Raw genomic sequence first — 27,680 nt, 5'->3', positions numbered from 1 at the left:
ACCCAACTGGGTTCACTTATTAGTGAGACCCATCACGGGTTAGTGGGTTAAACAGGTTGACTCATTAACTCACTTAAGTATAATTTATTTTTAAATAAAAAAATTATATATATTTTTAATTTAAATCTAAATAAATTTTACTCTAAAATGATGTTAAATTTCAAAGAGAATTCAAAACAAATAAAAAAATATCATACAATTCAGGCATAATAAAAAAACAGGCATAAAAGACGAACAAATAAGTTTTTAATATTTATAATTTTTGTATCATTTGTTCATTTATAATATTATAGTCTTGAATAGATAAATATATAATATTTTCTCTCTTGAAACATCTTTTTTTCTATCTCTATCTACAATATAATAAAAAAATGCTAACTAATAATATTAAAACAAAAAGTAATAAATAATTAAATTAAATTAGGTGGACTGGTGAATCAATTCATTTTATCATGGATTCAACTCGGATGAACTGGGTTCTAAGTGAACCGGATTGAAAATCCATAGTGAGCCGAGTTGACTTGTAAGTTATAACTCATTTTGACATTACTATATGGCATGTGATAACTTGAACATCCAAACTTTTTAAGCTTTATATTGTAATACAATATTTATTTTTTAAAATAAATTAGTTTAAAGTAGGTTTAATAGCCAATTTAGTCCTCACTTTGGTTGAAAAATCTCAATTTAGTCCCTCGTTATAAAAGTGTTTTGAATTAGTCCTAACTTTTAAAATAGTGGGTCGTCCTTTCTGTTAAATATAAGTTAATAAAATTAATGGATGATGATGTGACACAACTTAAAGCTAACGAGGGACCAATCTAACACATCAGCTTTAAGCTGTGTCACATCATCATCCATTAATTTCGTTAACTTATATTTAACGAAAGGGACCAATCTGACCCACTATTTTAAAAGTTAGGACTAATGTAAAACACTTTTATAACGAGGGACTAAATTGAGATTTTTCAACCAAAGTGGGGACTAAATTGGCTATTAAACCTTTAAAGTATTTTAGCACATACTACCTTCTGTCATCTGTTAGTATAAAAATGCTACCAACTTATAAGTTGCGCATAAAAATGATAGCAAACAAATGATAGTGTGGGAGAAAAGAATTAGGGGTTGTAGAGAGAAAAACCGTATGTACTTAACAGAAATTGGGCCGAACACTCAAACATAAATTGAACAAATAAAGAACGTTGGTGGCGATGTCGGAGGGGCCAACACCAACGAGGAAGAGGAAAATGGGAGACGCAGAGGATATAACTCCCAAGAAACCTGCGGCAAAATGGCCTCTCATCAAACCCAAAAAGAATCTTCAGATTACCCGACTCCGAGATTTCGATCTCTTCACGGTTACAATTCTATCTTCTTTATCCGTTCAATTCTTTCTTTGTTGGGGTCTAATTTGATACAGGACTTAGATTGTTTCCCTGTACATTGATATTTTTTTTGTTTGCTTCAAATTCAGTTGAAATTTTAATCTTTCAAAGAAAATTGAACAGTTCCACAGTGTCTGCTAAAAGTATCCACGTGCTTATTGTTTTCTAAATAATTTTTATTTTATTTGGGTTTAGGTCCAAAATTTTTTCTCCTCTGCTGAATCGAAGGCATTCGTTAAAAATGCCGAGTTAATTGGTTTTGCTCATCAAGGGAGTCTAGGTCCTACTTATGGTGAAGCTTACAGAGATAATGATCGAATCTCGGTGGATGATCCTATCCTTGCAGATACTATTTGGGAGTCTGGACTTAGCAAACTATTATCTGATATAAAAATTCGTGGAAAGGTTGCTGTAGGCCTGAATCCAAATATTAGATTCTATAGGTTTGTTTATTTCTGTGGCAAAGGTTTCTTGTGGATAACTTATTAAAAATACTCAGTTTGCTAAAGTTCTTCTTGGGCCATTGTATTTTCAATTAGGATTGCTAAAAATTGATACTACATTTGACACCATGCTTAGTTACCTCTGTCCTGCAATTCCTTTTTATCTTTAGCATCGTATACACACCTTAAAAACACCTCCCAAAAGACACATTGGTTTTCGAACGTTTCCCTTTCATATTTGCTGTCCTAGAATTGGACCACCGGTCTCTTTAAGTTTGGTTACGAGAAACCTGTTGATAATTTAAATGCATCACCTTGGACTTCTGTACTTTCAGGTACAAGACTGGCCAGCGGTTTGGACGGCACATTGACGAAAGTGTTAATCTTGGAGATGGAAAACGCACTTATTATACTCTTCTAGTGTATTTGAGCGGTGGGCCTGGTGAACTTAAATCAAAGCCCAAAAATGACTCCGGAAATTCCTCAGTTCCATCTGTTGATCCTTTAGGAGGAGGAGAAACCGTCTTTTATGGTTCAAGAAATAAGATTGTGGCTGAGGTAAATTATTGATTTTCTTTTAGTGAAATATGGTTTGGTAGGTATATTTTTTTCTACTTCAAGTGAGTTTGAATCTATGTTTCATGCAAATTTTGGAATATGACTATATGCTTTGGGTGATAGAATACAATATTAATTTCACAGGTGTCTCCTATTGAAGGGACAGCACTTCTTCACCTTCACGGAGATAAATGTTTGTTGCATGAAGCCAGAAATGTTACCAAGGGTATCAAGTATGTCTTTCGTTCAGATGTAGTATTTGCTTGAAGAATGGTTCAAGAATAGTACCAAATAATCTGGTATTTTCATCTCCTGAGGGTTTTTTTTTTGGTTAGCCTATTGCTCAAGACATTGTTGTGTTATCTTGATTTTCAGTGTCGGTAATATGTTCAGTGTGGAAGTTTATGCAGTAGATAATGTACCTTTACGTGTGAACAGATTAGGGAAGTTATTTTGAAAAACTCGTATAGTAGTGAAAATCAGGTTAATTAAACCAATTATGGAGCCTGGTACTGTAATATAAAGCTTGACTAATGAATAATTTTTTTCGATACTTGAAGTTGAATTTTGGGGAGAAGTATTATCTTCTATACCCATTGAAGAATTATGACAATATTTCTTAATTTCTGTATATCTATTTGCAGTATAATGTCTGTGGGATCCGTTGATTGATCCATCAAAAACACGGTTTCTTTAATGGGCATGGATGAAAAGTTCGTTGACTTTCCTATGAGATGTTTAGGTGAAATTTGAAAAACTCGTTATCTATTTGCCTTGTGTTCTCTTTAGTATAGCACGCTTTTATGTTATTTACACATCATCATGAGCAGCACATTTTTCCAATGAAAATCCTTTACAAATTTAAACGGTTGCATATATTTAATAATCAGACTTTTTTAGTGTAGGACATCAGCAAACTGAGCCCAAGTAGTATTTCTCACAGTGTTAATTACTATTTGAAATTCACATATTGTGTGCTTATTGCATATCCTTCTAGTTTCGGGGTTAAAAGTCTGGACATTGTTGGTCTTAAGTTATCATAGAATGAAAGAGACGGGGTATATGCAAAGGAATTAATGAGGAAATCTGCTGGTCATTAAAACCAGCATTAATTGGCAAAAAGTATGGTCAGCAAAACCAGCTGGACATTTAAAGTTAGCAAATTCTATGCCATTGTAATTGTAATTTTGTATTGTAACTGTTATTCTCTTTTATTAGGATACCCAACTGTAGAATAAATGTATATGTGACAGTTTAACTAATTTATAGGGCAGAATATCAGTCTGTATAAAACAATATATATATATGAGAATTCTCTTGCAGGAGAACACACAATTTTTCCTACACATTTCTGAAGTTTAACATGGTATCAGCCAGGCTACGATCCTAGCCTAAACTTGTCAAAGTTTTCACAACCCTAGTTTTTTTTCTCAGCTTATCTTGTCCTTTTGTCTTATTCAGACCTAGTTCTTTCAACTTTTTTTTGGCTTCATTCCTAGTCCAGATTTAGTTCTGAATCATGTCTTCTGGAAAGTATGAAGTTTTATTGATTCGCCTTAATGGCAAGAACTACTCAGCTTGGGCATTCCAATTCGAGATATTTGTCAAAGGCAAAAATCTTTGGGGTCATGTTGATGGCAGCAAGTCTGCTCCTAACAAAGATACACAGAAGGATGGCCATGCCAAATGGGAGGTACAAGATGCTCAAGTCATGGCATGGAACATAGGTTCTGTTGATCCCAACATTGTCCTCAATCTTTGGCCCTTCAAGACTGCAGCTAGCATTTGGGCCTACCTGAAGAAAACTTCCATCAGAACAACACTGCCCGAATATTCCAACTCGAGCATGACATTGCAATTACAGGATAGTTTGTCCATCTCGGAATTTTATTCTCGATTCATGAATCTTTGGTCTGAATACATTGATATCGTTTATGAAAATCGGTCTTCTAAAGGTCTTTGCTCAGTTCAATTAGTTCATGAAACCACTAAAAGAGATCAATTTCTTATGAAATTGAGATCTGATTTTGAGGTGTTAGGTCCAATCTCATGAATAGAGACCCTGTACCTGTATGCCTTAATGATTTGCTTCGTGAATAACAACGCCTTCTCCAAAATCAACCATGGAACAACAAAAATCCACAACAGTTATCGTGGCATATGCAGTACAAGGAAAGCCAAGAGGTCGTGACTTGAGTATTGTCCAATGTTTCTATTGCAAAAGATTTGGACATTATGCTTCAAACTGTCTCCACAAATTTTGTAATTACTGCAAAAAAGATGGGCACATTCTTAAAGATTGTCCAACGAGGCCGCCAAAGAAATCTGCAACAACTTTCATTACCTCTGTTGGTTCTTCTGATCTAAGTAATTCTGTAAACACATCTTCTGTTCAACAAACAACTCCTGCCTCTCCTCAAACCTTGACTCCTAAAATGGTTCAACAAATGATCATTTCTACATTTTCAGCTTTGGGACTCTTAGATAAACACTATTCCATATCTTCATCTTGGTACTTTGATTTTGGTGTGTCCAACCATATGACCAACAATCCACAACTCCGTACTAATACCACCAGATATTTTGGAATATCAAGGTTCATACCGCTGATGGAAATCATTTGCCTATAACAAATATTGGTGATATTTCATCATCTCTAACTGATGTCTTTGTCTCTCTTGGCCTCACTACTAATCTCATTTATGTTGGCCAATTAGTTGACAATAATTGTCGTGTCGAATTCTCAAAATATGGTTGTCTTATGTAGGATCAACGATCAGGGAAGACGATTGCGATGGGGCCTAAAGTTGGACGCATTTTTCCACTTAATTTATCTTTCTCTCCAAATATTTGCTTGCCTTTCATTTCTTGTAATTCTGCTAATGTTGATTACCAATTGTGTCATAAGCGTCTTGGACATCCAAATTCAAATGTACTTCGTGACATGCTTAAATCTGGTTTTCTTGGCAATAAAGATTCTCCACCCCTTCATGTTGTTCAATTTGATTGCATTCCTTGTAAACCTTGAAGAAGTAAAATTTTACCTTTTCCAACACATAAATCAAATGTAGGACAACCTTTTGATATGATCCACAATGATTTATGGGGGTAGCACCTGTTACATCTCATGCAAATTACAAATACTTTTTCATATTTATTGACGATTATAGTCGTTTCACATGAGTCCATTTATTGCCGTCTAAAAATGAAGTATTCTTTGCAATCAATTTTTTTCATGCTTATGTCCAGACCCAATTTTCTTCAAAAATCAAAATTCTTCCATCTGATAATGGGGGAGTACACGTCTAACTTATTTCAGGAATTCTTGCAAAGTAATGGTATCGTATCTCAATGATCATGCCCTTCAACTCCTCAACACAATGGGGTGGCCGAAAGAAAAAACCGTCATTTACTAGATGTTGTCCGTACTCTTTTGTTGGAATATTTGGTGCCATCAAAGTTTTGTTATGAAGCTCTATCCATTGTTATTCACCCAATGAACCGCTTGCCATCTCCATCATTAAACAATGATTCTCCTTTCACTAGGCTATTTGGCCACCCACCTGATTATTCCACTCTTTGTACCTTTGGTTGTGTGTTATGTCCGTCTTCCTCCACAAGAACGTACTAAACTCACTATCCAATATGTTGAATGTGTTTTTTCTTGGATACTCTTCTCACTCAAAAAGGTTGTGTTATGATCTCAATCTTAATCGGATTTGAGTCTCTAGAAATGTCATCTTCCAAGAAAATAAATATTATTTTGCAGCTCCCCATGACTCTCCTTTTTTCCCAATTTCTGTTATGCCACTGTTTCCTAATTCTTCTGCAGAAAGAAATCTCTTGGTGTACCAAAGTAATGCCACTCAAAATCAGCCATCACAACCTCCTGGGTCCCCTCAAGATCATCCCCTGGCAGATGATCCAGTACCAGCAGCAGAGTTAGCACCTCTACGCAGTCTTCGCGTTCGTAAACCTCCTAAAAAGTATGGTTTCACCTCTCCCTTATCCTTGACAACAACTTTGTCATCTGTTTCTATTCCTTCATCTCAGGCAATGGAGCATGAATGTTGGCAGAAGGTTATTGAAGCAGAACTCTTAGCACTAGAAGAAAATCAGACATGGAATTTTGTGCCATCCCATGTCCCCCATCTATTAAACCTTCGACAACAAGTTTGTGTTTTCAATTAAACTCCGTTCGGATGGATTAATCGATTGTCACAAAGCCCGGTTGGTTGTGCTAGGAGCAAGCAAGAATATGGACTTCACTATGATGAGACTTTCGCATCAGTAGCCAAGATGACCACTGTGCGCACAATTCTAGCCCTCGCAGCATCTCAACCTTGGCCTTTACATCAAATGGATGTCAAAAACTCATTTCTCCATGGAGACCTCAAGGAGGAAAGTTTACATCAAACTTCCTACCGGTGTGCCCACACCACTTAATATGTTTGTAGACTAAAACGTTCTTTATATGGTTTGGAACTGACACTGAGTGTATGGTTTGAAAAGTTTAGATCCACACTAGGTTTTTCATTCACACAGTCAATATGATCCATTCCTTGTCCTACAGAGGGCTTCTACAGGAATTGTTGTACTACTTGTTTATGTGGATGACATTGTGGTGACTTGTTCTAATGAAGAGGCTGTTTCTAGAATTAAACAATTGCTGGATTCAACTTTTCACATGAAAGAACTTGGCCGACTCAATTACTTCTTGGGTTTAGAGGTGCATTATGAACCTACAGGCATATTTGTAAATCAACACAAATATATTCAAGATCTGATTGAGCTAGCAAGCCTCACCAATTCAACCGTTGTTGACACCCCATGGAAGTTAATGTAAAATAAGCCTATGATTGCATAATTATCACTCTTCCTCATGTCTCAACCTCTATTCAGATTGCAGACATATTCACCAAATCATTGACACGATAACGTCATAATTTCTTAGTTGGCAAATTGATGCTGGTAGACTTACGAGCATAATTTGAGGGAGGTGTCAAAGGAATTAACGAGGTAATATGTTGGTCATTGAAATCAGCATTAATTGACAAAATATCTGGTCATCAAAACCAGTTGGACATTTAAAGTCAGCAAAGTCTATGTAATTGTAATTCTGATTTTTTATTGTAACTGTTATTCTCTTTTATTAGGATACCCAACAGTAGAATAAGTGTATATGTGGCAGTTTAACTAATTTATAGGGCAGAATATCAGTATGTATGAAACAATATATATATATGTGTGTGTGTGTGTGTGTGAGAATTCTACAGCATGACACAATTTTGCCTACACATTTCTGAAGTTTAACAGTATACATTGTACATTGTCTTGAGCACAAACGATTTTATTTCAACATTTGTAACAAGATCTTTGTGATGAGACTGTAAACTGTAATTAACTAAAGCGGTGGGAAAGAAAACAAAAACCAGGGCAAATTGGTTTCTGTTCACTGTCTCTCTCAGTTTGCCATCCTGCAATTAACTCTTCTCCGTTTCTAGAGCCTCTTAGATTTCCAAGTTTCAACATTGAAGTTGTGAACTCTTTGAAGATCAAGCCCTGATCTTTCGCAAATGCTTCAACAAACCATTTAGTCATGTGATCACCAACAAGTGATTGATCCGAAAAAAACACACCTTTTACAGCCAACAGTTGTTTGTAGTAGTCATTGTCAAACACTAATGTTGTTGAGTCCAGGAACTGTCCCTGCATTGTGGTTGCGGTTTGGTTTTGGACACTTCTTTCTTAGGTCTAAAGCAAACTCAGCGTTCATACTTGGATCTGTGTCGTGTAATGAACTAAAATTACGAAGAAATGCTTCAAAGGAAGAACAATGTGAAAAGCCTAAAGTGTGACCTCTCGATAAAGTTTCCAAGCCTTTAACTATCAAACCTCTCTTGGCAAAACTCTGAATTAGTTGGCTCACATTGAAGTTTGGAGCAGGTAAGTAGATAGTATCAGATGCCTTTGATACTCATCCATCTTTCCTTCCTTTTAGTACATTCCAATACGGGCCTCCTGAAACCATCATGGAAGAACATTCTCAAGATACGAGCTGGAACTTTTGGATCATGGTTGGAAGCTTTGAGAGCAGTCTCTGAAATTATTTTTTTCCAATTATGGACAGGTTTGGTCGTAGTAATGAGCATGTTCAGCTTTGGATATAGAAAATGTTGTCAAAAGGAGGAAAATGATTGGAAAGATGTTTTTTGCTGGCAGAAGGGCCATGTGATAGATCAGAATTTTTGTATTTTGAAAATGAGGCTTGGATGAGAACTTCATGAAAGATGCATTGCGAAATTTATATCATGGAACTGTACGATTTACCAAAAAGATGCTTAAGTGTGATTCACTATACTTCAAAAGTTAGAATATTAGCCTAGAAGTACAAATTTTGACCTGTCTTCTGTTCTGCTTTATCAAACAACCTACGCACATCTTCTGTTGTTAACAGAAGTACAAACACAAGGTTTCTATCCTACTTAATTGTTTAGTGAGTAAGGCTTCTTAGGTTTCATTCCTTGTAATTAAGATAATATTTTCGACAAACATCCTGGTTAGGTTACATCTTACTTCATAAGTTGTTCTGTTGGTTTATGACTCTCGGGTTGGTATAGTAATTTTGTAAAGTTTATGAAAGAAGTGCGTAATTCTGCAGTCACAAATTGCCCGCATTGTGCCCCGAAGTTTTCGTTTATAATTTCTACCTTGAGACATTTTAAAGTATTTTTAAGTTCAGTATTATGTTAAATTTTCTATTTAATTGTTATTTTAGAAGTTCAAATAATATTAATTATTTTTTATCTTTTATAATGATGTTTTTATTTAATTTCTTAGTTACATATATCTGTTTATTATAATGTAGAAATTAAAAAATTATAAATATTTTATTAGAATCAAGAAAAAATTAAAAATTTTAAATGACATTTTAAAATAAACATTGAAAGCATTTCAGTAAAATCAATAAAATTTATTACATTTTTTATTTCTTCAAAAAAGAATTAAATAAGGAATTTAATGGGTAGAAAAGAGTGATTTTGAAAAAAAAAATGGAATGTTGTTCAAACTTCAAACATTCATGTTACTTTTTTGGTTATTCGTTCAATGTTATAAAAATCAAATCGGTTATGGAACCAGACAGCAAACTGGCTAATTTACCAGCACAGGTAGCCTTTTATGTAATTATAAAGCTTGGAAACTGATGAGACAGGTTAAAGCTAAACGATCAATCCAGAGTGGTGATATTTGTGTATCAATGTTTTCAAAAAATATTTGATACTGCAAAATCCTCATTCTACATTTTGATGTCTATTGAATTTAATGCTTAAAAAGTAACAGCAATTGCACCCAGCACAATTACAACTGGTTTGACCGTTCAGTCAATGGTTGAATCAGGAGTTGAGTCATAATAAGTTTAGTAACACTGAAGATCTCAACAACAGTTATTTATAAGTCATTTTGAAATATTTAATTTTAAGAAACGGATAGAAATTTGAACATTAAAAAAACAAACTGATTAGTTTTAGAATGAAAAAATTAAACAAACACTTAAAAATAACAAGGGCACTTATTTCCAAGAGGAAAAAACAACTTAAACTAATAGGTCCAATAAGACATTCACGTGTTGAACTATTTATTACCTTTAACATTTTTCTTAAATACCCATTGTCTTTAATATATTAAATTTTGTTTTTAAGTTATGTGAAGAATGTTACTTGAAACCGTATTCTGTGAGCGTTTGCCACGTTACATTCTGTATTGATAACAGGTAACAGGTATGACCATACAACACTATAGAAGAACTCCACTATTTGATAATTTTTTTTTCTTTTAATACTTAATTTTATCATTTTAAGAAGTTTTAATATGACGCTAATTGAAATGAAGATATATTTGTGAGAGCCAAAATTTCAAATTCATGAATTCAACCAAACAAATGTCTAGTTAATGAAATTGAACTTTAAGAAACTGTTCAATGTAACTTGTTTGGAAGAAAGAAACGTAATCTCTGTTAAACATAAACACACTCATATAAAACGGATCTTAAAAAAATATTTTAAGGGTGTCAAAATTAATGTGTAAAAATTTTGAAAATATCAAATACATAAAATATATTAAAATTAAAATAAATTATTTTTATATATTTATTAATGTACATATATTAAAAACAACTGGGATCAAAGTTCTCTCAAGGGGAACAAGGTTCAGCCACTGTATACAACAGCACCTGATTCTGGTAAGATATATAAATTATATTTAGTTTAAAAACTTTATCCCAGCATGTTGGACAATATTTTAAGAATTAATATAATGTCTAATTATTAAAATTTATATTAATTATTTAGCAGAACTTTAAACTTAATTTAATCATATTTTTAATGACATAGTTTGAGTGTTATAATTGAAAAAATAGATTTAGTTTTTAAAACGTCCGAAACAATTAAAATAATATATCTCTCTTATTAAAAAAAATCGATTTAAAACGTCCGAAAAATAGATTTAAGATGGTGTATCTCTCTTATTAATAATATATCTAGTGAGTTTTTTTAGAAAAGAGTTATATATAAATAAAAATATCATTTTAATATGAAATTTATTAATATAAATTATTTTCAAATTAAAATTCTATTCAATTTTAAATAACTTATAAGTGTAGAATATATATTAAAATAATATGTTCACTGATAACTACTTTTAATAAACATCGTTTTTAAAGATGTTTTGATTTTTATTATATAGGATAATCCAACTTGTGTTTGGAGTGTTTTAGTTGACGAGTCCATTTAGTTGACTAACTCTTTCAAATTGACTTTAAGAACTAAAAAACAGCTCACACTGAGACTGAAAATCGTAAAATATAACCGAACTTATATCACATTTATCACTCAATCTTATTTTACATTCTTATCTCAATTTCTTATAAATTGAATTTATGTAAAATATTTATAACAACTCATGGCTAAACCGAATAAATCTTAATTAAAACAAAAGCTCTTATACGTGTGTGTATATATACATATAAATATATATGTTTATCATAACGATGTATAAGAATAGGAATTAAAAATACAGATATGGAATAGTTTCTTTGAAAGTGAAGATAAAAAGCAATGATTATTAAAACAAAAATTTGTTAGGTGTTTTTTCTAAGTTTTATCGTGAGTGTGTAAAATGATGTTGTCTAAAAGCATAGAGGAAGTGTAACACGCGTCCACGTGTGGACCAGCCACGTACAGTGCCCACAATCGACACGTGTAGAGAGGGCCAGACTGGTTCCAACAACGAGCGGGCCCCACAAAATCATAGGGACACGTGCCTATACCCAGGAATCACATGCCCAAATATCGTGGCCCAACTTCAACCACTCAGCACGCGCCACGGACACCCGCATTTTCCCACCAACCTTTTTAGCAATGGGCCCCCACCGTATAACACGTGCATAACCTCACGTGACGTGACAAACACCATTCAGACTCACTCAGCCTCATCCATCCCACTCCCTCCCCCACCTCCCACGTGCCATCGCACGGGTCAGACACACCCTACCCCACTTCCATTGCTTGAAATTCCCAAAGTACACTCTTCGAGGTAATATGAAAATAGGACATTATATAAAAATGAAAAATACGAGATGATCAATACATAAATAAAAGGACCATAAATTATTCAAAGTCGTATATTGATTCTTCATTCTTACATAGGTTTGTTTACGTTTTATTAATAATTAATTTTTTGCTATCTCTTTTTATAAAAAAAATTACATTAGCATCAAAATCGATGTTTACAATTTATTAATAATTAATGTTTTGATATCTCTTTTTATAAAAAAAAATTATAATAACATCAAAATCGATAATTCATCAAATAAGTGACGAATATTATATAAAATAGATAAAAAAACCTAAAATTTAAGAGAAAAGTATTTAATAAAAAATTCACACTTGAAAAATAAATTATTAAGAGTTTAATGTGAACTGAAAATCTCAAATTAGATAAAAATAAAAATTATGACTATTATATAAATAAAAAGTCACGTAAGCCTATTATCTTAACTTTTGGATTAAAAATAATCTTTTATATTAGTTTCTTTTGTACCTAATCTTCCTAAAAAATCTCACATAAATCATTTTAAAAAAGTAAAATAAAACAAGATGAACAGCCTTATAAGGTTTTCATTAAAAATAATTAAATCCTAACCATTATCCAAAATAACAAAACTAAAATTGAAAAAGTAATGGTCTAAAACTAAAAATACTATCTAATGGTTTTGTTTTTGTTGCTGACATTCAAGGCTTTGAAGAAGGTGGCGCTTGACCCAAAAATTGAAGTTCTTTCTTGTCATAAATTTCCAAAGAGAAATCCCTGAGTATTTGAGTGGTTGTGGCGGCGGAAGAGGAGGAAGCGGCGGCGCTGGTAGTAACACTCACTGAGCTCATACTAGAACCCACAGTGGACGAAGAGTTCACAGAATCCGAGGCACCACCATTTGAGGAGTGCTTATCCTGTTCGTGCATCTGTAAGGCAGAAACAAACCCCGAAATGGGCCGGGCCTGTACGTTAAAAAATGGGGCCGCCGTTGCGGGAATGGCCCAATACTGAGGCGGGTTTGAAGCGTTTGGGAACATGAAGAAAGGCCCTGAACCGTTACCGTTCCAAAGTGGAACTACTCCACCACCACCGCCACTGGCAACACCGCCATATGCGGTTTGAGCGATTGGTGCGAGTCCTGAAGACACCGAAACGTGGTTTTCGTTCACGTCGATGAATTCGCTGTTTGACGCTCTCCTCCTTCGTTTCTTTGGGTTGTCTTCCCCGTCGGGCCTCGCCGCCGAGGATGTCGGAATCTTCAGAGTACCGCCGACAGACACCGCGATCGCCGGAACGGTGCCGGTTCCGGTGGCCTCGATGATAGCGGGCTCAGCGTGCTCCAGAAGCCATCGGATTGTTTCTCCGTCCGACTTGTGCCCCAGCTCGCGCGTCAGCTGGAAGATCCTGGCGGCGCATGTAGCCGGCATCCGGATTCTGCGGCCACGCCCCTCCACCTTCGTGTGTCGGTCCTTCGAGGGCCTCTTCGCCACCGTCAGAGGCATCGGAATAACGTTCACGGGAAGGGACATGTCAACGCCTTGCTCCGCGTCCATGGCCTCTTCTTTCATTTGTAGCGCCTGCGGGGAAGACGGAGAGGGTGACGACGACTCCGGCTGGTCCACCATTGGCGGTGACAGCTTCTCCGAGGTGTCATCCCCGTCATGGGTGGGATTTGATTCCATCCTGAAGAAATTCCAAATTTTTAAAAACACCCAAAAAAATGTGACTGAAACCCGTAAGAGAAACATGGAAAAATACTTCAAATTTCAGAATTTCAACAGAAAATTACAGTTTTTTTGCAGGTTTTGCAGCGGGAAGATGAACTGGGAAGAGCAAAAGAATTTAAGAAAGTTGACCGCGTTTGAAGCTTTCTAGCGCTGCAAGGATTAGAGACTAATTCAGAATTGGAAGAGGGATTTTGGTAATTAAAAATTATGAATGAAAATTGGTATAAAATGAATAAAATTGGGACAGGGACAACATAGAAGACAGAGAGGAACAAACCCTAACAAAGGTGAGAGCCCCACTTATCCGGATGAAAGAGGGACCCTCAGACCCAGTATTCTTCTGTATTTATTTACACAGTGAAATTGAATCAATGGCTAGATACGCTCTTCGCTATAAGTAAAACATTCGGATGATGCCACGTAGAGTGTCTACGTTCTACTGTGACTTTACTGTTCCAGTGCAGTTTTGTCCCTAATTCATGACAATTTGCAAGTTTCAAAGAGAAAAAAAAATCAAAAGTCTCCTTCTTTTTACTGAGTAATTAAAAAGTTACTGATTTTTTTCTTTTCAAAATAACAATTAATGATTTTTTAAAAATTAAATAACGATGTCAATGTGTTTAGTTACCGTCAATATTTTCAGAATAATGTAAAGATTCATATTAAAATATTTTTTTGACAGTGTGTATAATATTTAATTATTAATTATACCCTAAAATTATAAATGTCTTAAATTAAAAATGTTTATTTTTTTGGGTTAACTAATGCTACCTTGATCTAATTCAAATTGATATGAATTTTATTTATGATTAAATTAAAGATAATTTATTCTAAATTAATAGTTTATATAGGAATTGAGTGATGAATTTAGTGGAGTGATTTGAGACTCAACTATTTATGTATTTGTACAATTGTGTTATGGATAAATTGTATTTGTTTTTTATATCTTGAATTAGTTTGAAGGACTTCAGTCATTTACTTAGATGAAGTCTTAAATTAATTTGTGTAAAGATTTCATTATTTTTCAATTAAATTGATGTTAAAAAGTTACTGAGTTTTTTCAAATAACAATTAATGATTTTTTAAAAATTAAATGAGAATAATTAATGTGTTTAGTTACCATCGATATTTTTAGAATAATGTAAAGATTCATATTAAAATATATTTTTTTGTGTAGTTTAGATGTATGATATTTAATTATACCCTGAAATTATAAATGTCAAGAGTATTCTTTTTATTGATATAAGTTTTATTTTTTATGATTAAATTAAAGTTAATAATTTATATACGAGTGATTTGAATGACTTGGTTATTTACTTAGTTGAAATTTTAAATAAATTTGTGTAAACATACTATTATTTTACAATTAAAAGCTGATTCTAAAAATAACTTTTAATACAAAAAATAAATGTTTTTGGAATTATAAGGCAATTGACCTGATTCAATCAAACTTACTCAAAAGTGAAGTTTGGATTGAATTTAACATAAAAATATAGATTTAACCAAACCCAACCGTATATTTTTTTAATGGGTTATCGTATAAACGTATCTAAATCCTAAGCAATTAAACTCCTGAATATTAATTACGAATTTCAATGTAATGAAAAGTCAACTAATTTTATAAACAAATTATATAATAATGTAAAATAATTATATCACTTGTATATTTTGATTAAAATTTGCCTACTTTTGTACCATTTACTAAGAAAATACACATTTTTGTAAATATAAAAAATAATTAATTTTGCGTTATTTAATAATAGTGTTTTGTAAAATATATTCATTTTAACCATTCTTTCACGATTGGTTACTTACTATAATTTATACTTTTGTACCATAAAGATTTATTTTTAGAAAAAATTATGAGACTGTCAAAATTTAATTAATTGATTCCTTTAATCCATGTGAAATATTTTTTTTTCTTCTAAATAAAAATGAGTATAATATACCTAAGTAAAAACTTGAATATGTTTTATTTAGTTTATACTATAAAATATTTTTAAAATAATCACATATATTAAAGAAAGTAATTAATATATTTTTTATTTTGTTAAAATTTTAAAGCAGTATTAGTTTATCAAACTTACATCATTATTAATAATCTTGTAGTATATATTTATTAAAATAAAAAAATTACATAATGACAAAGAGGATGGAGTAATACATTATGTATTATTTGAACTCATTTTAATGTTGTCAGGTAATATTCATGTATATTCTATATTATGAGTATCAATATGTTTAATATTTAACTGTTTAAAAAGTGACATCATAGTTAACAACATTGGAGTTTTACATCTTTCCGTAACCCTCTCCTCTCCTTGTCACGGAAACCATGGAATTCAACTTTCGATTCTTCTTATATTGTTCTTGACGGTACGAGAGGGTTTGTCCTTCACATTTGTAATTTATATAATTATATAATGCTTTCAATTATTATTGGTAGTTAGAAAAATGAAAATGAATATTCTTCTATTAACATTGATATTTTTATGTTCAAAAAATTATGTTTCTATTTTTATATTTTGCATAAATATTTGGATAGAGACAAATATTCTCATTGATCCATAGAGATAAAAATGAAGATAAAAAACAAATTTCAAACTAAATATCAGGAAAAAAATAGTATAATTTTCTTACTTTGAGAAACGAAGATATTAAGCGTACATTTGAAACGAACTTAAATTTTCATCTATCCAACAAAACTCCATGGTTAGATGGGTCAATTTGCACACCCAAATAAATATTAAGAATTTTTTTTAACAACATTTACTTAACCAATTAAACAATTCACAACCAATATAAATAAAAAAGATAAATTTTAGATTCAATTGCACCTAATAATATGAATTGGAGGTTAGCGTTCTCAAAATAGGTCAATCCGGTCATCACATATTAGGATTGAATCGAGTTTGAAGAAAATAAAATTTGTGTATATGGATCAATTTTCAATCTAGTTCATTTAAAATTCGGTTCACAACAACTTTTTATAAGTTGAGTTGACTCACTAACCCACTTAATTTAACAAAAATTATTAATATTATAAACTTATTTATTCGAATTTATTTTTGAATTTCATTTGAGCTTTATATTAATTTTTTTATTTTGATTAATATTTTTATTTTGAATTGTTTTGAAAATATTAATTGAAAAAACTTATCGCACTTAATTGTGTCAAATCTAGGTGCCAAAGTTAGGTGACGGCCGAATAGATCAATGGGTGTTGCTCTCTCCACCACCACCCCTTGCTCCCTCCACCACCCATTCTTGTTTTACCCCTCTCTTTATTTTCACATTCCTATTTTACCTTTAGTAAAATTTTAGGGTTAATACTTTTTAACCTCTACCCACTCCAATCCTCTACATGTATGTAGCGGCAACTCTTCCTCTTTATCATTTGTCCCTTCATTGTTTCATTGTGTTCTTCTTCCTCCTTTTCATGTTCCACTTCTTCCTCTCATTCTTTAACTGTGATAGAATTGTGATCTCAGAGTGTGGTGAACTTTCATTAGCTGGTGTGCTTAATGAGAGATTGCAAGTGGTGGTGGAAGCAATTGATCAGCCGTGCCAAGATCAGTGTGTGGTGGTGCTTGAAGGATTCGTCGTGAAAGTGCGTAATAAACCCTAAAAAAATAAACGTATAATCTTTAAACGGATGTGAGCATCCCTTAGCGGATGTCAACGTCCGTTTAAGGGAAAACGGATGTCGATATCCGTTTTTGCCTTAAACGGATGTTGACATCCGTTTAAAGTTACATGTTTATTTTTCCGTTCATTTTTATTAGTTTATTTTTTATATTAATTTTGGAGATATTTTAATAATGTAATTTATGTTTTGATGTATTATTTTTGAATATATTTTGATGTATTTTAATAATGTATTTTTGAAGATCTTTATTGTTATTAGTTTATATTTATATTTTTTTGTATTTTGCAGTTATATAAAATTACTTTTTTGTTTTAATGTTTTGTATAATATATATTTTTTATATATGGTTTTTGTATTCTTTAACAATTTTATAATTATATAAAAAATTATTTATTAGTTTAATTATATGAAATATATAATTTTATTATATTAATATTTTTGTAATTAAAACAAACGGATGTGGTGGAGTTTGGGGAAGTGAGAATTTGAAAAGAGAGAAGGAGAGTTGGGAGATGGGGCTGAGTGAAAAGTAAAAATGGATAGAAAGATAGGGTTTGAGTTTAAAATAGATAAATAGAGTTAAAAGAAAAAAAAGTTATTTTTGTAATTAAAATTTTTTTGGAGAAGGTTGGAGAGGTGGAGGGAGAAGTGGTGGAGGAGAAGTGGTGGTGATGGTGGAGGGAGCAACACCCTAGATCAATTTATGCTGCAGGACGAAAGCCCGAATCTATTGGCCCAGCTAAGCCCAGTGGAGTTTTCAATATTGCAACAGGAAGGGGAACTCAACGTTAGCACTCAGGATTATTTGTTTTCTAACCTATAAGAAGAGTTTGTATTTAAGTTGGGAACAAAATTTGAGAAAAGAAAAATTCCAGAAATTTAATAATTTTTAAAAATTAATAATTTATTATACCACATAATAAAATTCTATAATAACATACATACAGTAACATTATAATATTAATATAATAATAATAATAAATTAAATAATGATATAAAATAATAAATAAATAATTGAATAATGACATTATTATAAACTAAATAATTAATCATTACAAATAATGTTTCATTTAAATCCAATTATGTAAATTTAAATAATAATTTAAAAATAATTTCAATAACATAAGTGTATTATTAAAATATGAAAATTATAAATTCTTTAAACTTCAGAAGATAAAAAATAACTAACAATTTAAAATATATGGTAACGAATTTTAAATTTGAACTTTGAAATTACATGGTAAAAATGCAGTAACAAAATTTGAATTTGAAATTCAAAATAAAAAATTGTAAAAGAAAGACTTTTTGATGAACTTTTCAGTATGTTTAAACAGCTTTCACATGATAATGATAAAATTTAAAATATTATATAAAACCAAAAGTGAATAATTAAATATTAACATCATTAATAAACTCAAAATACACTAAATATTAAAATATTAAAAATAATATTTCATGTAAAATTTAAAATTACAGTACACTTATATTTATAAGTTAACATTTCTTATCAAACATCAAAATCATTAAATTTATATCTCTTATTTTAAATCATATTTATTTCCATTATTTAGAATATAATATTTATTTTTAACTTCTTAATTTATTTCCAATTATAATAAAAACAAAATTACGTAGCCTTAAAAGTGATTCCGTCCCTCGCAGAATCAAAATACTACTATATTTCGATATAATAAGTTGGAAAGTTGCAATAGTGAACCAGTGAAGCGCGGAATTTGCGAGTTCATACGAGCCTACTCAGAAGCAATTCTATGTGCGAGTTAACGAGTCTAGAGGGTGTGGGAACGTAAACTCCTTGTGATTTTGATAACCTTGTGTGCCAATAACTAAGCGTGGCTATGTCCACTCATAAACAGTGAAAGATTTTGGATGGATTGTTTGAGCACTGATCACTACCATGAGCAAGGCTGGGCAATCTCTGAAATCGGTTCTCTTGGATTTGATTCACAAGAGCAATGGCTTGAGATCCTTCAAGCAAATTCATGCGCATCTATTGACTTCTGCCCTTGTTGCCAATGACTTGGTTATTTCCAAAGCTGCAATTTTTTTGGGAAAACATGTTACAGATGTTCATTACCCTTGCAATTTCCTGAAGCAATTTGATTGGAACTTGAGCTCTTTCCCTTGCAATTTGCTGATTTATGGCTATGCCTCTGGCCACTTACCATGGCTTGCAATCCTGATTTATAGATGGACTGTTAGGAATGGTTTTGTGCCTGATGTGTACACTATCCCAGCAGTTTTGAAATCTTGTGCTAAGTTTTATGGGATTGTAGAGATTAAACAGTTTCATTCCGTAGCTTTGAAGACTGGCTTGTGGTGCGACATTTATGTGCAAAACACTCTTGTCCATGTGTATTGCATTTCTGGGGACACTGTTGGTGCTGGCAAGGTGTTTGATGACATGCTTGTGAGAGACGTGGTCTCTTGGACTGGCTTGATATCTGGGTATGTCAAGGCTGGGTTGTTTAATGAGGCCATCGCATTGTTTTTGAGAATGGATGTGGAACCTAATGTAGCAACCTTTGTCAGCATACTTGGGGCTTGTGGGAAATTGGGTTGTTTAAATTTGGGGAAAGGAATTCATGGGTTGGGTCTCAAATGTCTGTTCGGGAAGGAGTTGGTGGTATGCAATGCTGTGTTGGATATGTATATGAAGTGTGAGTCTGTCACTGATGGAAGGCAAATGTTTGATGAGATACCTGAGAAAGATATTATTTCTTGGACTAGTGTGATAAGCGGGTTAGTGCAGTGCCAGTATCCCAGTGAATCGCTGGACTTGTTCTGCCAAATGCAAGGCTCAGGTTTTGAGCCGGATGGAGTTATACTTACTAGTGTGCTTTCTGCTTGTGCCAGCCTTGGGCTTCTTGACTACGGTAGATGGGTCCATCAGTACATTGATCAATGCCGTATCAAGTGGGATGTTCATATAGGAACTACATTGGTTGACATGTATGCAAAGTGTGGTTGTGTAGACATGGCGCAGCGTATCTTCAGTGGAATGCCTTCTAGGAATATCCGTACTTGGAATGCCTATATAGGTGGCCTAGCAATAAATGGACTAGGGAGGGAAGCATTGAAGCTATTTAAAGATTTGATAGTGTCAGGTGCAAAGCCTAATGAAGTGACATTTCTTGCTGTTTTAACAGCTTGCTGCCATTCTGGCTTGGTCAGCGAAGGCCGAAAGTATTTCAATGAGATGTCAAGTCCCCTCTACAACCTTTCTCCCTGGTTAGAACACTACGGCTGCATGGTTGATTTACTCTGCAGAGCTGGACTGGTGGAGGAAGCTGTGGAGTTGATAAAGACAATGCCCATGTCCCCTGATGTGCAGATCATAGGAGCGCTTTTGAGTGCCTGTAATACATATGGGAATGTTGGATTCACCCAAGAAATCTTGAAATCACTGCAGAATTTTGAATTTCAAGATAGTGGCATATACGTGCTTCTTTCTAATCTGTATGCCTCTAACAAGAAATGGGCTGACGTGAGAAATGTTAGGAGACTGATGAAGCAGAAAGGAATAAGCAAGGCTCCTGGGTCTAGCATTATAAGGGTGGATGGTAAGAGTCATGAATTTTTAGTTGGAGACAGTAATCATCCTCAAAGTGAGGATATTTACGTACTATTGGACATCCTTGCCAATCAAATATACTCTGAGGGGCATATTAATACCCTCTGCTAATCAGACAAGCACATTTGACCCTGAGCTCACGTATTTTGTCTATGGACTTGAACAACTTCTAATGGTGCATTCTATAAAGTGTCTCTAAATCATTTTAGACTTGTCTTATTTATTATGCTCAAACCAGGCCAGATTGGGACTTGATATGGAAGTTCATAATAGTTACAACGCGAGAGCACTGCATTTATGGAAAAGATACGGGGTCACTCCTTGCCAAATTAAGCTTAAGCTTATGCATTGAGAAGCAGCTCAGGAGCAAGATGGTTTCATAGGTACCCTCTTTTAGGGGCCAAAGGGAAATTTTGTCTTGCCCGACACAGTGACAACGTTTAATGTTTATGATTGTGAGCGATCGGTCAATGGTCACCTGAACTTTGACGAGAGTAATTACTATGCCACAAGCTCTGACATGAGACAAACACAATAGAAATAGAAGCCACTTGGGTAAGTTCAGATACGGAATGCGTCAACTCATTCAATGGCACGTGGTCATAATAATAGAAGAACTCTACCATTACTTGTAGGAGTTTTCCTGAAGCATGAGTATGCTGATTTTTTTATTTTCTTCCAAATGAGATTCCAATTTTATAGAAGATAAATTCTTTAAAATAAACATAACTTACACGACTTGTGTAAATTAAAGCAGTTGTTTGACCAAGTACTTGCATAGTTAGTTAAGTGGGGGTTTCAGAAATTGTCTATTCCGGAATGTGTCGTTTTCATCGAAAAGTACACGTATGTTTTGAGTTTATTTATTATGACTATTGCTGAAATGAAACAAGAACTAGCAGCCTCCTCAGATGTGTACGTGAGAGAAACTAAAATACATTAATGATGTGAAGTTCTTCTTAGTGGGGAAATGTGACTTCTTTGAACAAGCTTCTTGGTCGGCTGCATTCATAGAGGCCGTGTTTGAATAATGGGTATGTCAAGTCGCTTGAACAACATCAAATTCCCAGTCAACAAAGAAAACGAAGATATCCAAGTCAAATTTAATCCCTTATTGGTATTTTTAGAATACTATTCAGATATTGTTCTTTTACGGTTTTGAAGTGACGAGACATTTCTAGCTTTATGCTCCATTTTTTATATATTTAATTATCGTTTGCTGTGTGTGATGCCTAAACATTCCGAAACAAATAGAGATATATTCTATGTAATTGTTCCAATTTGACTAGATATTTTTCAACAGACATGCATGTTTGGACTTTCAAACGCACTAAGATATATTCAAGAAAGGCCAGGATGCTTTGTAGACTGATTTTGTTAAGTAAACATATTTCATTAAAGAACAGTTATGAAATATAATAGTTCTGGAAGCAACGCTTCTGTCAGTTTTGGTAGTTTGATTAGAAGGTTATTCCGATTACTTTCTCGTTGAATTAGATATATAGTATATTCAATTTTCTAGCTGTGCTTTTTTTTTTTTCAGTCTCTCGTGTATACTATTGAAGTTGATCGTGATTTAAAATTAAATATTATGCATTATATCAGATATTTTATCCTTTTCACTCTTCAGCTGGTCAGTACATTATTATTATTATTATTATGTAGTTTTTTTATCTAAAGGTAAGTACTACATAGAGTTCAAATGGATTTTCAAAATGTATTCGTAAATGGGGAATTATTTGAGGAAGCATATATAAGTATTCACGAGGATTACAAAGCAACAATAAAGGGATTAGTTTGCAAGTAAAAAAAGTTTATATATGGACCTATATACAAACTTCTATTCTTTTGCTTGTTTATATGGATGACAACAAGCAAACTTTAATTATTCTTGTACAATTGATATTAAGTTTCTTTTTCAAACTAAAGATTTTTTTGTTGTCTCCAATATTTCTTAGGCTTGGAAATTATCATATCCAACAAGGGTATTTCCTTGAATCAGAAAAAATGTATTTTATTTTTACTTAATGATATTGGTTTCTTATGTAGAAAATCAATTACATTATCCATCACTCCCACTTAAAGCTTAGCCACAATGATGGTGATCCTATTGAGGATTTATATATATATATATATATATAAAAGATTATTTGAAAGACTTATGTATTTGGCTATTTTTTTTTTGGCTAGGCACTACTTTTGTATTCATAAGTTAATACATGAAGAATTCAATTGTAGTCCATCTTATTAAAGTAGTTAAAGTCCACTCTAAGTGAAGGGTTTTTTTTTTCTAGTCAACAACAAATGTCATCTTTTCAGCAAGAAAATATTGTTGCAAACCAAGGAAGTTGTTTAAAACTAAGAAAATCAACTACCGACTTTTTTGTACTTTCTTTGGTAATTCCTGAATTTCGGAATTGTCAAACAAGGTATTGTATCCAAATCTTCAACTGAGTTAGAATATTATGCATTATTAGCACTTGCTTCCGAAATTGTTTGGTAATGATCATTCAAGTATTTTGAAGTTTTAATTGACACAATTATGTTGTTCTGTGATAACAAATTTGCTACCAACTTTATTTCTAACTCTTTCTACCATGATAGAGACCTAAACATGTAGATACTGATTGTCATTTGTATTTATGAGTTTGTTCGGAAACAAGTTCTCACTCTCTTTCTTATAAAAATTTAATATCAAATATCTAATATATTTTCAGAAATCCTTTTTGTTGCTGTCTTCAATCCTTTTATATAGACAAGTTGGAAATCATAAATATCTATTATGAACTTGAAGATATATTAGAAAAATATAATTCAATATTATACATGTTATAAATTATTAGTTATTTTTCTATTCATTTTATTATTTCATTACAATTATACACAATCCTCTCTTACATACAAATATTATCTTGATTCAAAGAATTATTTTATTTCTTTCTCTCTTCATAATCTGCATACAAGGACAAAATACAAATCCTCGTTAAAATCCACACCCTTAAGTCTTCTGTGTATCACAAACCAGAAGAATAAATGAAATTTACTGAATTAAACTTCAATTGTTTTCTGATTTAGAGCAGTGTATCTCCATCTCTCCTTCTCCACAAAATCAGCATCAAGGAACCTGGCAACAAAAGTCCATAGTTTATATACATCTTCAAAATTAGCCAGGAAACTTAATGCAGCAGTAACTACTGTTACTCCTAGTTTATCCCTATCTTTCTTCTTGTTGGTGGTTAGTCCCCGGCCTCTTCCTTCTTTGGTCTGTAGAACTTTTCCCTTGTCTTCTGAATACTTATCTGCAAACCAAATATGATGCAGAAACCCATAGCTGAGAGATATATTGTTCCTATCAGCAAGTTTCTGTACAAGGACGGGCTCAACCTTCTCGCCTTTCCAATCAAACACATTGAATGCCAAAGCAGGCCCCCTATCAAATTTTACCTTTGGGCCATAAATCTTCACTAGTGGTTCCCCTGCTGCATTAGGGTGCTTCAGCTTCATCATGGAGTTCACCAGCCAATTTATCAGGTACCTTGTTCTATTGGTGATCATTGTCAATCCCAAAGAGTCCACTTGATCCAAACATCTGCATTCAATGTTAAATCCCCCGTTCTCACCATGTTCTGCTTTCTTATTTTGAAGGCTCTCAACCACTTCTTTTGCTTCAACACTTCCAGAGCCTTTTTCTGGCTCTGCTGCTGCCACCATGATCTGAAGCTCACACGATTCTTCTTCAACTTTTAAAGCTTCCGAAGTTTGTATCCGACCAGAGAAAGAATTTAAGGAAGACAAATCTTGGTCTTGCAAGCTAGATAATGGTTTTTGTTTGCAGTTCCCAGAAGAACACTTATCTTCTGATGACTGACGTAGAAACCTATCTGGTACGAGGTTCACAATTCCTGCGCAAGAAGAGGATTCAAGAGTGGTAATAGCAGATTTCTTGACAAAAAGGCAACCAAACCCTGATGGATTTTCTCCGAAGACCTTGTAAAATGAGCAGATGAGAAAGTCGGGTTGAAAGAGAGATAGGCCAAAGCTATCCATGTCTTTGGGACCCAATGCACAAGCATCAATCAACACATGCCATCCATTCTCCTGTGCTATGCTCATCCACAGGTAAGGATATCTTGCTCCTGTTACCCTGGAGTGAAGTGGAAATACGAAGAGACCCCTCTTCTTTTTCTTCTTCTTCTTGCTAACAATCATCTTCCTCAGTTTTGTTGACTGAATCCTCAGCCTTGACCATGAGAACTCTGCTGACATGGCCTTGGCTCCTCTCTTCTCCGAGCAACAGATCATTGCTTCCACTGCCTCACTCTCATAGTCATAAACTGTCAGAAGCTTCTTGCTAGATTGGAATGGATACGAGTCTGCCACAAGTTTGAAAGCTGAAGTTCTGTTTGCTGTGAAAACCATGAAGTAGTCATTTTCAGAAATGTTGAGAAACTTCATTATTCTTCTCTTCATGGCAGACTCAAACCCTGACTCCTGCCCTCCATGAAGCAAAAGTGTTTTCAGATTCCCAGTCTTGTAGGATATGCTAAAGAAGGGAATATCCGAATATTGGGGTGGGGATAGAGGTGTTGAAGAAGAGGCAAGTTGGGTTTTTGAGGTGTCATGATGGTGTTGGCGTTGGTAATAAGAGAAGAGGCCAATACCAATGTAGTCAAGGCATGATTGGTTGGAGAAAGAGAGATGGTAATATTCCTTAGCTCTTAAATGGTCCACTTGGTCAGTTTCGGAGTATTGAGGATACACTTTCTTGAATTCACCGAATGATTCATGAAGAGAAGGAAGGGACTCGTGGTTGGTGAATTTGGTGTTTGGGAAGATATAGGATGACGTCGTGGCTACAAAGCTGTGGCGACACTCTGCAGAACTGTTTCTGGGTTTGGTTGTTGTGTTCTGAGATTGAGATGGTGGAGGATTGAACAATAAAGTAGGGAAACAACCTTGAGGGCATGATAGGGAGCCCTCGTTTTGACCAAGGGACTGCATCGTTTTTTCTTCTCTGCACTCAGACGAATTCTGGTTGTTATATATACCTGTTTGACAGATAGATTTATTGACAATTTATTCTGTGTTGTAAACAAACATAAAGATTACAGAACTTTTGTATTGATTTATCTGTAATTATGTGGCTGACACAGTACTGTGTGAACACACTGACAAGGTCAGGTAGCACAATTTGGACTATTTCTTCTTTTCTTGGGTAGTTTGTCAAGTTGACCTCTTAGTTATATTGTGTCTCATAGTCCAATCAATCTGCTTTAAGGCGTGATGGTGGTGGTGATGTATGTGCTTTGGGGGATTTCCTTACACGTTATATAAAAAGAAAAGGTAAAAACATTTCTTGTTGCACCTAATTAAATTATTTTGTTTACTTTTACTGACCAGTGACTCCTCTCCAATTCTTTTGTTCTTTTGTCAATTCACCTTCTTCTTTTTTTAATATTGGCTATTCATGGTAACGGAGAAGTGAGCTTAAGTGATTAAAGGTAAAGTGAAGAACAATTGGCCATTGCACATACAGAAAAAAGTAATGATGCTGGTTTGATTTTGTTTGGTTTTCATGAAACAAGCATAACGAGCACAAAATATGCGTATGCAATTAACATTACTGGAGTTAAATTTTGAGAGAATAGTAACAAAAATGTTGACTGTGTTAGCTAGTAAAAAGTTAATTAGTTATTTAAGTTTGGTCTAATAGGAAATGTGGTAGAAAAATGTTTGGTGCATGGATGAAGCATGGACACGTTTGTGAGAGTAAAAGGTGGAGCCAGGTACTTGAAAGCAATAGTAAGTGGAGGACAAAATGGTCGTTATCTAAGGCGGCAATATCGATTAGGTCGTAAAGAAAAGTCTATTGAAAAATCTCTAAGTACTTACGGACAGTGCTTGCTTGCTTAAGGTTTAAGTGTTGCAAAATAAATGAAAGCAAAAGGTGGATGATTGTGGATGCATTATTACCTGCACTTCCAAGATTGAGCTGAGGTGGATATTTGTCCGTTTAATGTGTGGATTTAACATTTTAAAAGAAAATTTCGAGCTGAGGTTACAATATTATTGGTTGGGATGCTTAATGTGTGAGGAGACTGGGCTCAGTAACCCAAATAAATGTGAGGCATGCTTATGATGAGGAAAGCCCTTTATTCAAAAAAGAACAAAGTGAGTTTGACTGCCATTAAAGTCACTTCAATTAACGAAAAAGAAAAGGCAAAGCTGCAGGCAACAGCACAAAGAAGGTTTGGTATGTCTAGCGGAAACCGAGGAAAATCAAGAGTGCAAAATTTGTTGCGAAATTAAGGCTTCCATAAGGCCAAATACCTTTCTTATATTATATTATATCTGTTTAATCTACCTTTCTTATATTATATTATATCTGTTTAATCTACCCATAATAATTTCATGCATTTAGGTTAAATAAAATAATAACACCTTGGCTCCCAAAATTTTGTTTTTATATTTCATAACAGGAACATCATAAAAAAGTAACATTGATGTGTTCGTCAGAAGAATAACAGAGACACGTATAGTAAAACTATTCACTTTAGTTAACCCTTCTTTCTACAATAACACAACACCCAAAGAGTTTTGTTTACTGAAATTTAATTAAGCTTTAAATTATTTAAAAACATCCTACATTTTCAGGTAGTTGCACCAATAAAGAAGATGTACCGCAGAAATAATGCTTTGAATGATCGATGGACAGCTCGTGTTTACTTTTGGAAT

General features: G+C 33.4%; 3 protein-coding genes and 3 pseudogenes across 3 annotated transcripts; 3 read left to right on the top strand and 3 right to left on the bottom strand.

The window, feature by feature from the left end:
• Nucleotides 1-1,158: 1,158 nt before the first annotated feature.
• On the top strand, nucleotides 1,159-2,939 carry LOC124837265 (2-oxoglutarate (2OG) and Fe(II)-dependent oxygenase superfamily protein). Its single transcript, XM_088096742.1, has 4 exons — nucleotides 1,159-1,358; nucleotides 1,581-1,828; nucleotides 2,164-2,386; nucleotides 2,531-2,939. Exons 1-4 carry the CDS (start codon nucleotides 1,212-1,214, stop codon nucleotides 2,651-2,653), a joined length of 741 nt encoding a protein of 246 aa, XP_087952868.1. The 5' UTR covers nucleotides 1,159-1,211; the 3' UTR covers nucleotides 2,654-2,939.
• Nucleotides 2,940-3,150: 211 nt separating this feature from the next.
• On the top strand, nucleotides 3,151-6,193 carry LOC148194774 (uncharacterized; annotated as a pseudogene).
• Nucleotides 6,194-6,573: 380 nt separating this feature from the next.
• On the bottom strand, nucleotides 6,574-9,052 carry LOC148194773 (peroxidase 66 pseudogene; annotated as a pseudogene).
• Nucleotides 9,053-12,531: 3,479 nt separating this feature from the next.
• Nucleotides 12,532-14,030, bottom strand: LOC124830431 (TCP family transcription factor). Its single transcript, XM_047304133.2, has 3 exons — nucleotides 13,982-14,030; nucleotides 13,767-13,854; nucleotides 12,532-13,660 (listed from the first exon to the last, which is right to left on the bottom strand). The coding sequence occupies exon 3, from the start codon at nucleotides 13,657-13,659 to the stop codon at nucleotides 12,676-12,678; it is 984 nt and encodes a 327-aa protein (XP_047160089.1). The 5' UTR covers nucleotide 13,660; nucleotides 13,767-13,854; nucleotides 13,982-14,030; the 3' UTR covers nucleotides 12,532-12,675.
• A 4,995-nt stretch (nucleotides 14,031-19,025) lies between these two features.
• Nucleotides 19,026-22,162, top strand: LOC148194772 (pentatricopeptide repeat-containing protein At4g38010 pseudogene; annotated as a pseudogene).
• A 1,675-nt stretch (nucleotides 22,163-23,837) lies between these two features.
• LOC124830430 (uncharacterized) lies at nucleotides 23,838-26,303 on the bottom strand. The gene has a single exon (XM_047304132.2). It carries the CDS (start codon nucleotides 25,944-25,946, stop codon nucleotides 23,994-23,996), a length of 1,953 nt encoding a protein of 650 aa, XP_047160088.1. The 5' UTR covers nucleotides 25,947-26,303; the 3' UTR covers nucleotides 23,838-23,993.
• Nucleotides 26,304-27,680: the final 1,377 nt, after the last annotated feature.

The sequence above is a fragment of the Vigna umbellata genome, chromosome 8, assembly GCF_029865625.1.
Source record: "Vigna umbellata cultivar VRB3 chromosome 8, Vumbellata_1.0, whole genome shotgun sequence".
Taxonomy (NCBI): domain Eukaryota; kingdom Viridiplantae; phylum Streptophyta; class Magnoliopsida; order Fabales; family Fabaceae; genus Vigna; species Vigna umbellata.
Note: the sequence above shows the minus strand (reverse complement) of the source record. Positions and strands in the feature narration are given on the sequence as shown.

Excerpts from the sequence above, each read along its gene's own strand:
- LOC124837265 (XM_088096742.1), top strand. The coding sequence starts at position 1,212 with ATGTCGGAGGGGCCAACACCAACGAGGAAGAGGAAAATGGGAGACGCA. Across the intron at positions 1,829-2,163 it reads CCAAATATTAGATTCTATAG|GTACAAGACTGGCCAGCGGT; the intron begins GTTTGTTTATTT and ends CTGTACTTTCAG. Across the intron at positions 2,387-2,530 it reads GAAATAAGATTGTGGCTGAG|GTGTCTCCTATTGAAGGGAC; the intron begins GTAAATTATTGA and ends TTAATTTCACAG.
- LOC124830431 (XM_047304133.2), bottom strand. The coding sequence starts at position 13,659 with ATGGAATCAAATCCCACCCATGACGGGGATGACACCTCGGAGAAGCTG.
- LOC124830430 (XM_047304132.2), bottom strand. The coding sequence starts at position 25,946 with ATGCAGTCCCTTGGTCAAAACGAGGGCTCCCTATCATGCCCTCAAGGT.